We start from the raw sequence: 12603 nt of genomic DNA on the forward strand, positions 1-12603 counted from the left end.
AGTGTATAATCCTGTCAAGTAAGCAAGAAATGAAAAGTACAACAAAGTCCCCAGTGACCTTTGAATGTACCAAGTATGTTGTGTGCGCGAATACGCGTTATAAGCTTGGAAAGGCCGATGAAAACGCCATTTCAGAACATTGCATAGCTCTGTGCATTCATTTGTTGAAATTGACTCATGTCATCTTGTATCCTGATAGAAAACGAAGAAATGACATAACGTTCATGGACAGCATTGTTCAGAGAGAAGGCTTCCCTAATACTTGACTTCTAGACAACTGTGTTCAGCTCTGCTATAATGAGGCGAGGCAATGCCTACAAGTTCATGGAAATAACATACAATGAGTCATCTATACCAGCCAGGCCCCAACAGAGATGTTCAAAAATGAAATAGGATAATTACACAGATGGCAAGAAATAAAGGAATGACGTGGACAGAGATTGCCAATGACACCGATGCTGCAATAGGTTTACAGCTCTCGCCAAAACAGGGGACATTTAAAGGGGCAGGACACACATGGAATAGATGAAAAATAGACAAGACCCGCCTTGATGATCTCATGAGCAAGTTAACAAACAAAAAAATACTAATAAGGAAATGTACTAAACACTGTGGGCATTAAGGCAGATGATATTAAGAAAAAAACTGAAAACCTTTTAAAATCACAAGGTTTCAAATAGCCATAATCATTGAATGTGGTCGAGAAACATCAACCAGTAACCACCTTAGACTGGAGGATATAGAATGTACGCAGTGCAGTTAAAAATACTTATCGAGCGATTCATCAATGTTGGCGCATCAGATTATCTTCAGGGCTTTAGTGTCTCTCTCTCTCTCTCTCTCTCTCTCTCTCTCTCTCTCTCTCTCTCTCTCTCTCTGTCTCTCTTTCCCTCCCTTATGCTTCTTCTAGCAGTCATGGGGATTTAACCTTTAAAATGCAAAAGAACACCATGGGACGAGTCCAAGCAAGTAGGAGTCATGTTCCCATAATTGGTGACTTGGATTATACCAATGGGCAAGGTCATTTCATTTCATGGAGCGGTGGCCATCCTGAGGACTCCATGAAGAGTCAAAAGGCGCTCGAATGTATCAGAACCTGAATGTTGATATAGAGCCACATCCCATCTCAGTGAGTTAAAGCAGATGAAGTACCAACCATAGTTGCCTTGGGGCCATTCGAAAGGAGCGCTGGCCATCTGAGGGAAAGTAGAAATTAGCGGTGGCCCCCATAAGGGCCTTAGAAAGGAACAGAGGCCACAGAAAAGAGTGATAGCCATCCTGGGGGACAATAGAAAAGAGCAGGGACCACACTAAGGGGCCATTAGAAAGGAGCGTTGGCCACCTTGAGGGCCATTAGAAGGAGTAGGGGCCATCCTGAGGGACATTAGAAAGGAGCAGGGGCCATTGGAAAAGAGCAGGTGTAATCCTGAGGGCCATTGGAAAGGAGCAGTGGCCATCCTGAGGGCCATTAGAAAGGAGTGGTGCCATCCTGAGGACCATTACAAAGGAGCAGTGGCCACCTTGAGGGCCATTACAAAGGAGCAGGGGCCATACTTAGGGCCATTAGGAAGAAGCAGGGGCCATTCTGAGGGTCATTGGAAAGGAGCTGTGGCCAACCTGAGGGCCATTTCAAAGGAGTGATGACCATCCTGAGGGACATTAGAAATGAGCAGTATCCGTCCCAAGGGCCAGTAAAAAAGGATCAGGGGCCATCCTGAGGGCCAATAGAAATGAGCGGTGGCCATCACGAGGGCCATTAGAAATGAGCGCTGGCCATCCTGAGGGCCAGTAAAAAGCATCAGGGGCCATCCCGAGGGCCAATATAAAAGGAGCGGTGGCCATCCTAAGGGCCATTAGAAATGAGCGGTGGCCATCCCAAGAGCCAGTTAAAAGGATCAGGGGCCATCCTGAGGGCCATTAGAAAGTAGCGGTGGCCGGGGGCGGTGTTGAGCAGCCTGCAAGATGGCTGCCTAGCTTTCAAGCTCCGTGCCCGACTGCTGTATATCCACCTTTATCAGCGGTTCCCTGTACCATCCGTCGATGGGAGTGAGCCCATCATCTTGGCTGCCCTCGGAACGACATTTTGATCCAAGTCGTGGTGAAAACCGTGACCTTTTCACCAAGCAGGGCTCTTTTTCCTCCCGACCCGGCTCCCCGCTCGCTGAGGCCTACTGCATCACGTGACGCTGCGGCGGGCTTGGCCCTAGCGTGCTGCTGTGACTGCGACTTCCTAAGCCTGGCGAAGCGGCTTCCTACCTCTGGTGACCTATGGAGCCGTGCAATATTGTCAGGGGGGAGGCCCCACCTGCGCACTTGACCCTCCAAAAACCGCCCGGGCGGTGCCCTCCTCCCGAGCCTCTCCTTATGGGCTGACCGGTGCCTGGAGCGGTTCCTATCCTGTGCGCCTCCTGGTTGCTTGCTGGCCCGCGGCTTAAAGATCCGAGCTACGCCCCTGCGGGTGAGGAGGTTGGGGGCTGTGGTTGTGGCGCGGCGCCCCTCCGGCTCTGGGGCCCTTATACTCGTCAACTGCTGTGGGGCTGCAGCCCTGGGGCGATAAACTGAACTGCTGGGGATCCAGCCCGACCATTGCGGACCCACCGCCCTTGAGGCCTACCCTGATTACATTGGGCCGCTCACACGAGGTGCCGGAGTTGCGGCCTACGTCCGAGCCTCCGTCTGAGCCTTTTCTGCCGCTGCAACTACCGGGACCTGTGATCCAGCTCTGGAACGGTGTCGCCCGGTGAGCAGTTCAGCACTACCCGTACACCGAATTTAGACTCCTGCTGGCAAAGGGGTGGGACTCCCCTGCCTGTCCCGATACTACTGCACCAAAGGGGCCCAAGGATTACGGTCCTAACAATTGGCAGGAGCTGCCCCGTGGTGCTTCATTGCACTCCCGTAGCATGCCAAGTAAATCACGCGGAACCGACAAGGCGGGAGCAATGGACAAATACGCTAAGTCGCTCCCCAGACAGGAGCAGGGGAGGTCACCTCTGAGCTGGGACGACTCTGACCCACCATCCAGACCCCTGCAGCCTGACCTCACCACCCTGATGGAAACTATGGCGAAAAACCTCACCTCATTTCACAAAGAATTGGACGACATAAATGCAAGTGTTGCTTCTATGCGAGCCAAATTGGACCAGTATGGCACCAGACTGGCGGAGGCCGAGACACGCATTGGGACCACCGAGGATGGCGTGCACACTCTTCAAAACACTGTTTCTGAACTAGTGCGGGATATGAGGCAAGTCAAGGCAAAGTGCGACGACTTGGAATCCAGGTGTCGCCGGAATAATCTCCGTATCGTGGGGGACCCGGAGTCCGCACTAAAGGGTAAGAAGGAGCAGGCAGTTGAGGATCTACTGAGAGAACTCTTGGGCAACCCCCAACTCTCCCCGTTCTTCACGATTGAACGCGCCCATCGGGCGCTTGCCCCACGTCCCAAACCGGGAGACTTCCCCAGGCCGATCATTGCCAAGGTTCTGAGCTTTCGGGACAGAGACCACATACTACGCTTGGCCCGGGAGAAAGGGGAACTGAAATTTGAATCCCAAACCATCAGAGTTTTCCCAGACTTTTCCATGGGTGTGCAAATGGAGCGTAGGCAGTTCAACGGTGTGAAAAAACTGCTCAGAGAAAAGAAAATTGAATACGCCATGCTATTTCAGGCACGCCTGAAGCTTACTCATCGCAACAAGTTGTACTTCTTCACGGTACCTGAGGAGGCAGTGAAATTCATCGAAGCCCACATTCCTCTCCCCGACCCACTCGAGGAGCCAGCAGCGGGTGACTGAAGAGGTGAACATTGACCCATACATGTGGGCCGCCATGGGCGCTACTTAAGCGCGCCCTTTACGCTTCCTTTGTGGTACTTATGAATCTCGCATCATCTATATCCTTTGTTAAGTGTAACCTATTGTTAAAGCTCCCGTAATGTACTAATTGTTACCGCTGCATAATACACGGTGCGCCGCACCAATCTCACATTCAAGTTGGGTTTACAGCAACAGTGACCCCCGTTGCAGCTGCAATGCCGAGTTTGACATGTTACGGCCGTTGTACGCGCCCCAGTTGGGCACGCAGCTGGGTGCAACCTTGTTCCGCAGGGCGTGCTCCTGCTGGGTATTGGGATGGGGTCTTATACACTGCTTGGTTGGGGAGGGCAGTGAGGGTGGGGGGTGGTAACGTTGAGGGATGTTATTGTGAAAATGGCAAGGAGCGTGTGGCTTGGAGGGTGGAAGATGGTGGCCCTGCATTGAAGATTACTACATGGTCAACAATCAATGCTACGCGGTGCTGGGATGTTCCTTAAGCTTGTAACATAGCTATTAGGCTAATGTCGTGGAATGTGCGGGGGCTCAGTAATTTCCCCAAGGCTCGTAGGATAACTGCATACCCATGCACTTGCGCACCTTTCTGCCTCCCTGGCGCCGGCATGGGGAGGCAATACATTCTACACAGTGTACTCCTCTCAATCCAGGGGGGTGCTAACCTTAATTCATAAATCAGTGGAGTTTACCTTACGTACTAGCCACATAGATCGAGAGGGTAGATATGTTATCCTCCACTGCCTGTTGGCTAACACGGAATGCCTACTGGTCAACACTTATGCCCCGAGTACAGACACCCCCGACTTTTTCGATGATATCAATACCCTACTTTCGAGATACATAGGGATCCCGGTTATCTGGGGGGGGGGAGGGGACATGAACCTCATACTGAACAATGAGCTAGACAGATTGGGCACTGCACACAGGACACTGTCTAGAGCCGCTCGTCGGCTCCAAGCACACATGGGCCCGGCTGGCCTAATAGATGTCTGGCGAGCACTCAACCCAATAGCTAGGGAATACACGTTTTATTCCTCTGCACACGACAGCCATTCCAGAATCGATCTCTTTCTCCTGTCAGCCGGGCTGATGGGGAGGAACCTCAGCATGCAGATCTTGCCACGCACAGTCTCAGATCACTCCCCAGTGACACTCGATATTACCCTACAACACACGCTACCTCGCCACTCCGGCTGGCGCTTCAAATCTGAGGCACTACATGACATAGTGTTCAAGGCCGACATCCTCGCAGACATCAACACCTTTTTTGACACCAATAAACGTCATGACACAACAGACGGGGTCCAGTGGGAGGCTTTCAAGGTGTACATCAGAGGGATGTGTATTTCTAGGGAAGCAGGGGTCCTGAAAGACATCAAGAACTCTCTACAAAGATCTGAATCAAAACTCAAGGAACTAGAGCATGAATACGCCTCTGCTCCCTCCCTGCCCAAGTTGGCACAGATACGGGCGGAATTGGAAAGCTTCGAGGCGCATGCCCTCAGGGAAATAAGATATTACGCATGACCCATTGCGGCTCGCAAATACGGCGAGGGGGAAAGACCCGGTCGAACTCTGGCCAGGCTGGCCCGAATGGAGGGGGGCAGAACCTGTATTGATAGCATTAGGGGCGAGGATGGCGTATGTCACTGGGCTGACCAACCCATTCTGGAGGCCTTTTGCGACTTTTATGCAACCCTTTACGCCCCGCAGAGTGAGCACAGTCCTCAGGATCTGGATCTTCTCCTCGATAATATCCCCATGTCCTATATATCTCCCGCCACCAAAGAGCAGCTTGACGCTCCCATCTCCCTAGATGAAATCACTGAGGCTATTTCCGCCCTCCCAAAAGGCAAGGCCCCCGGACCGGACGGCCTGACCGCTGAATTTTACCAAGAGCATGTCGCCCTACTGGCCCCGCGCTTGCATGAAGTATGGGACAATTCCCTTCGCCTTGCCACTCTCCCCCAGTCCCTGCGCGAGGCTATAATCACTGTACTCCCAAAGCCAGGCAAGCCCCCGGAGGAATGTGGCCCCTACAGACCTCTTTCCCTTATTAACACAGACACGAAAATGTTCGCCAAGATAATTGCGAACAGGTAGAGCGGCTTTGTCCCTGCCCGCTCTACCTCCTTAAATATCCGACGCCTCTTCAACGTCATGTCTAGATTTGGCCCTAACGCTAATGCGGTCGTGGTGACACTGGATGCCCAAAAGGCGTTCGACATGGTGTCATGGCAATACCTGTGGGCCGTGCTGGAAAAGATGGAAATTGGCCCACGCATGCTCTCCTATATCAAGCTACTGTACACAAACCCAATGGCCAGAGTCCTGGTTAATTCCCATATTTGGGCTCCCTTTGCCCTCCACAGAGGGACGAGCCAGGTGTGTCCATTCTCCCCCCTTCTATTTGCGATGGCTATCGAGCCAATTGCGGACAGTGTCAGAGACAAACACACTCGTAAGGGGATTCGTCTGCATGACACACCTGAAATTAAATCTTTGTACGCAGATGACGTGCTTCTGTATGTCAGGGACCCCTCGGTCCACTTAGATCCAATCATCCGAGAGATCATCAAAATGGGCACATTTTCGGGCTTCACTATAAACTACACCAAATCAGACATCTTCCCCCTCACACCGGCAACCCCCCAACCATCATGCGAATTCCCACTCAGGTGGGCCCCAGATGGCATCAAATACCTTGGGGTCCCTGGCTAGGGCTTCCCTCTTGGCAGACAACTACGGTGCTGCAGCGCAGTACGCGGAGGCAAAAATGGAGAGGTGGCGTAATCTCCCCCTGTCCTTAGCGGGAAGACTGTCCCTAATCAAAATGATTATAGTTCCAAAGCTCCTATACATATTCACCAACGTCCCACTCTGGCCCGGGAAGCACTATTTCACAAACTTGCACGCAGGGTTCGCCCGGTTCCTGTGGCATGCTGAGGCCGGTCGCAGGAAGTGGCAGCATATCACCTTACCATACGAGAGAGGGGGACTCAATGCGTCGGACATAGCACAATACTGGATAGCCGCACAGGCCCAACACGCGACCCATTGGTACAAACACCAAGACCCACCTCTGCATGTCAAACTCGAGATCCTGGCAACTGAGGAGATAAATGTTATGTCATTGATCCTCTTCCACTCGTACCAGTCTGACGCCCCGGCAGATCCAGTGTCCACCACTATCAGGGCATGGAGACATATGCTGCAACCCCATTCTAACCTCCGTCCGTACTATAAATGGCTTCCCATATGGTCATTCCCAGGCCTTGCCCCCACGCAGGATAGGCTCCTCATGCAACACTGGCAGGACTTGGGGTATCGGGCGCTCTCTGACCTGTTCCCAGAGGGGAAATTCATCACCCTGCAGACATGGAGCCCAGGACACTCAGGCTCACCACTGGAGTTGCTGCAGTACTTTAGGCTCAGAGCGGCTGTGCAGGACATGTGGCCCTCATGCCCGGACGAACCCCAAGAGTCCACCGAAATTTGCTACATTGCTAATTCAGCGGGGGATAGGGGCATGATATCCGCACTTTATAAAATGTTGGCTGAGCGCTCTGCGGAACCATCTTGCAAAGTTTGCGACGCTTGGAGCCAGGAACTGGGGTTGGTAATCACTGACGAGATGTGGGTCAAGGTGTGTGCGCACACGCGTAAGGTTTCCCTCAACTCTAGATTTAGATGCATACAATTCAAACTCCTTAATCGTCTGTACTACACTCCTCAAGCGGTTGGGAGGTTCGCACGGGATCAACCCCATGTTTGTCAGAGATGCAAATCCAGCGAGGCGGATCACGCCCACATGTTTTGGGCCTGCAGGGCGTTGGCCCCGTTCTGGGAGGCTGTGCTGGAGGCCCTCTCAGAGATGGTGGGATTCCGCATAGATCCTGACCCCTTGGCTGTGTTGTTTGGGAAGTGGGAGGGTGAGGGGGCTAGACGGGTTGTAAAATTCTTGAACATGGGAGCCATAGTGGCCAAGAGATGCATACTGCAGTGCTGGAAGCGGCGATCCCCCATACACTAGAAATGTGGCTTAAGGCTCTCACCTGGACACAGGTGTGTGAGGAGGACTATATCAACACATTGCCTGTGAATGCTCGCCCTAAAAACATATGGACTGAGTTTTGTAGCTACCTGAACGCTAAAGCTGATCTGGAACTTTTATCCTCGCCTCCAACGCCGGATCAGGCAGAGGTGGAGGCTGTACTGTGACTCTTCCCACGAGACTCGATCTGCTTTCTTTGAATGTGCCCGGTCTGACGCTTATGTATTGATTGTCTGTCCATACCCTTGTTTATGCAATATGCTTTTGTTGATGTAATATGTGATCCACCTGCTACTGCTTCTTGCCAATAAAGAGAAGTTTAAAAAAAACAGAAAGTAGCGGTGGCCATCCTGAGGGCCATTAGGAAGGAGCAGTGGTCATCCTGAGGGGCTTTAGAAAGGAGCAGTGGCCATTGTGAGGGGCTTTAGAAAGGAGCAGTGGCCATCCTGAGGGGCTTTAGAAAGGAGCGATGGCCATCTTGCCGGGCTTTAGAAAGGAGCAGTGGCCATCCTGAGGGGCTTTAGAAAGGAGCAGTGGCCATCCTGAGGGGCTTTAGAAAGGAGCAGTGGCCATCCTGAGGGGCTTTAGAAAGGAGCGGTGGCCATCCTGAGGGGCATTAGAAAGGAGCGGTGGCCATCCGGAGGGCCAGTAAACAGGAGCAGGGGCCATACTTGGGGCCATTAGGAAGGAGCAGGGGCCATCCTGAGGACTAAGAGAAAGGGGCAGTGGCCATCCTGAGGACTAACAGAAAGGAGCAGTGGCCATCCTAGAGCCACGAAGCCATGTAAATGGAGAAGCTGAAAGGAAGCAGGTCATTGGTTTGAGAGCGACCCTTAGCAAGAAGGAAGAGCATCTGAGAGACCAATTGCTATGTATTCTTGGCAAGAGAAGCTATTAAAAAGGTACATTTTTTAATTGTGGTAACATTGTAAACTGGCTATTTTTCAAAATATTACAAGGTGTAGTTCCAATGATCCCTTCCAGTGTATCTTGTATTAGTGAGGAAAGCACCTTATCAAAACCTGCAATGACCATAGAATTATCTTCTGATAGAAGGCCATCGTTCCAAGATGGACGCATCTAACGAATGTTGGCGCCAGTGTGGCTGGGGGAGGGGGGTGGTCCCTTAAACGCACCAGCAGATCCTGCATCGAGGGTCACAGTGTTCTGGGCCGTTCTCAAAGTTTCGGGAAGTCGGGGGATGTCTCTAGCGTGCCTTCCTCACTCAGAGCACTCTCATAGCTCGGACGCTCAACTGGTGCTGCACAATGACCCAGTGTGTCTTTTTCTAAGATAAGCTAGGGGATTTATCATGCATGCATGAACCACACTGGAACATTGCAGGGAAATAAAAGGACCACACACGCCCCTTATTTCGTAGAAAAGGAGTGCGTGCATGGTACTTCATGCAGTATCTTTGAAGACAGGTAGGGGAGCCTTCTCAGAGTGACTCCAAGAATCTCAAAGCTCCAGCAACTAATAGTATCTGGAAGATCTCGCTCTCTCTCTTTCACTCTCTCTCTCTTCCCCCCCTCCCCAGTGGCCACCCGGATGAGTAGCCAGGAGCGCTCCGGAATCTAAGGTATGAATCGACGTGCAAGCATTACCTCTTGTGAATCTTCTCCTCCAGGTTCTCCGCACAGAAGGCCTTCACCTCAAAGTCAACACCGCAAGACTGTGAAAGAAATGAAAGGCAAACTTCAGTGACTCGTAAAGATTAGAAAATGGGGTGTGCGGCAGCTGTGCCAATGGGATCCCACTTGGACACTCCCCCATGACTTGGGATCGGGGAATCAAAATAAGCCGGAATCTGAAGAGTACCAACGGATAGGTGGACCCAACGCAATTTCTACACACGTCCCGGCATCTGGCAGTTCACAAAGAGGAAGTCATATGGTAAAGTCATGGGCCTTCTCCATGAAAGGGCTGCACCAGCATCATCATTTCACCTGCTTCCTTTTAGCTGATTAACAAAGAACTAAGACTGGAGCAAACCCTGAGCTGCCTGCATCCCCACTGAGATGCCCACATCACCCCTGAGATGCCCGCATCACCCCTCAGATGCCCACATCACCCATCAGATGCCCACATCACCACTGAGATGCCCACATCACCCCTGAGATGCCCGCATCACCCCTCAGATGCCCGCATCACCACTGAGATGCCCACATCACCACTGAGATGCATCACCCCTGAGATGCCCACATCACCACTGAGATGCATCACCTCTGAGATGCCTGCATCACCCCTGAGATGCCCGCATCACCCCTCAGATGCCCGCATCTCCCTGAGATGCCCACATCACCCCTGAGATGCTCGCATAACCCCTGAGATGTCCGCATCACCCCTCAGATGCCCGCATCACCCTGAGATGCCAGCATCACCACTGAGATGCCCACATCACCACTGAGATGCATCACTCCTGAGATGCCCACATCACCACTGAGATGCATCACCTCTGAGATGCCCGCATCACCCCTGAGATGCCCGCATCCCCACTGAGATGCCCGCATCACCCTTGAGATGCCCACATCCCCACTGAGATGCCCGCATCCCCACTGAGATGCCCGCATCACCCTTGAGATGCCCGCATCACCCCTGAGATGCTCGCATCACCCCTGAGATGCCCGCATCACCACTGAGATGCATCACCCCTGAGATGCCCGCATCACCACTGAGATGCATCACCCCTGAGATGCCCACATCACCAATGAGATGCATCACCTCTGAGATGCCCACATCACCCCTGAGCTACCCGCATCACCCCTGAGCTGCTCGCATCATCCCTGAGATGCCCGCATCACCCCTGAGATGCCCGCATCACCCCTGAGCTGCCCGCATCACCCCTGAGATGCTCGCATCAGCCCTGAGATGCCCGCATCACCCCTGAGATGCTCGCATCACCCCTGAGATGCCCGCATCCCCACTGAGATGCCTGCATCACCCTTGAGATGCCCGCATCCCCACTGAGATGCCCGCATCACCCCTGAGATGCCCGCATCCCCACTGAGATGCCCGCATCACCCCTGAGATGCCCCCATTCCCACTGAGATGCCCACATCACCACTGAGATGCATCACCCCTGAGATGCCCGCATCACCCCTGAGATGCCCGCATCACCACTGAGATGCATCACCCCTGAGATGCCCACATCACCACTGAGATGCATCACCTCTAAGATGCCGGCATCACCCCTGAGATGCCCACATCACCCCTGAGCTGCTCACATCATCCCTGAGATGCCCGCATCACCCCTGTGATGCCCCCATCACCTCTGAGATGCCCACATCACCACTGAGATGCATCACCCCTGAGATGCCCACATCACCCCTGAGCTGCCCGCATCACCCCTGAGATGCTCGCATCAGCCCTGAGATGCCCACTTCACCCCTGAGATGCTCGCATCACCTCTGAGATGCCCGCATCACCCTTGAGATGCTCGCATCACCCCTGAGCTGCCCGCATCACCCCTGAGATGCTCGCATCACCCCCAAGCGGCCCGCATTACCCCTGAGATGCTCGCATCACCCCCGAGCTGCCCGCATCACCCCTGAGATGCCCGCATCACCACTGAGATGCATCACCTCTGAGATGCCCGCATCACCCCTGAGATGCCTGCATTACCCCTCAGATGCTCGCATCACCCCCGAGCTGCCCGCATCACCCCTGAGATGCCCACATCCCCACTGAGATGCCCACATCACCCCTGAGATGCCCACATCCCCACTGAGATGCCCGCATCACCCTTGAGATGCCCGCATCCCCACTGAGATGCCCGCTTCACCCCTGAGATGCTCGCATCACCCCTGAGATGCATCACCTCTGAGATGCCCTATCACCCCTGAGATGCCTGCATCACCCCTGAGCTGCTCGCATCATCCCTGAGATGCCCGCATCACCCCTGTGATGCCCCCATCACCTCTGAGATGCCCACATCACCACTGAGATGCATCACCCCTGAGATGCCCACATCACCCCTGAGCTGCCCGCATCACCCCTGAGATGCTCGCATCAGCCCTGAGATGCTTGCATCACCCCTGAGATGCTCGCATCCCCACTGAGATGCCCGCATCACCCTTGAGACACCTGCATCCCCACTGAGACGCCCGCATCACCCCTGAGATACCCACATCCCCACTGAGATGCCCGCAACACCCTTGAGATGCCCGCATCCCCACTGAGATGCCCGCATCACCCCTGAGATGCTCGCATCACCCCTGAGATGCCCACATCACCACTGAGATGCATCACCCCTGAGATGCCCGCATCACCCCTGAGATGCCCGCATCACCACTGAGATGCATCACCCCTGGGATTTCCCACACGCCCACTGAGATGCATCACCTCTGAGATGCCCGCATCACCCCTGAGATGCCCACATCACCCCTGAGCTGCCCGCATCACCCCTGAGCTGCTTGCATCATCCCTGAGATGCCTGTATCACCCCTGTGATGCCCCCATCACCCCTGAGATGCCCACATCACCACTGAGATAAATCACCCCTGAGATGCCCACATCACCCCTGAGCTGCCCGCATCACCCCTGAGATGCTCACATCAGCCCTGAGATGCCCGCATCACCCCTGAGATGCTCGCATCACCCCTGAGCTGCCCGCATCACCCCGAGCTGCCCGCATCACCATTGAGATGCTCGTATCACCCCCGAGCGGCCCGCATCACCCCTGAGATGCTCGTATCACCCCCGAGCTTCCCGCAT

The 12603-nt window shown here is 53.7% G+C and overlaps 1 protein-coding gene across 1 annotated transcript in view; it reads right to left on the bottom strand.

The window, feature by feature from the left end:
* Nucleotides 1-12603, bottom strand: part of ARR3 (arrestin 3) — a 309162-nt gene that overhangs the window by 42842 nt on the left and 253717 nt on the right. The window contains exon 8 of the mRNA XM_069612469.1: nt 9495-9562. Coding sequence (XP_069468570.1) covers nt 9495-9562 — 68 coding nt within the window. The remainder of the gene's footprint in view (nt 1-9494; nt 9563-12603) is intronic.

Source organism: Ambystoma mexicanum, chromosome 5p (genome assembly GCF_040938575.1).
Source record: "Ambystoma mexicanum isolate Mex_15411 chromosome 5p, UKY_AmexF1_1, whole genome shotgun sequence".
Taxonomy (NCBI): Eukaryota; Metazoa; Chordata; class Amphibia; order Caudata; family Ambystomatidae; genus Ambystoma; species Ambystoma mexicanum.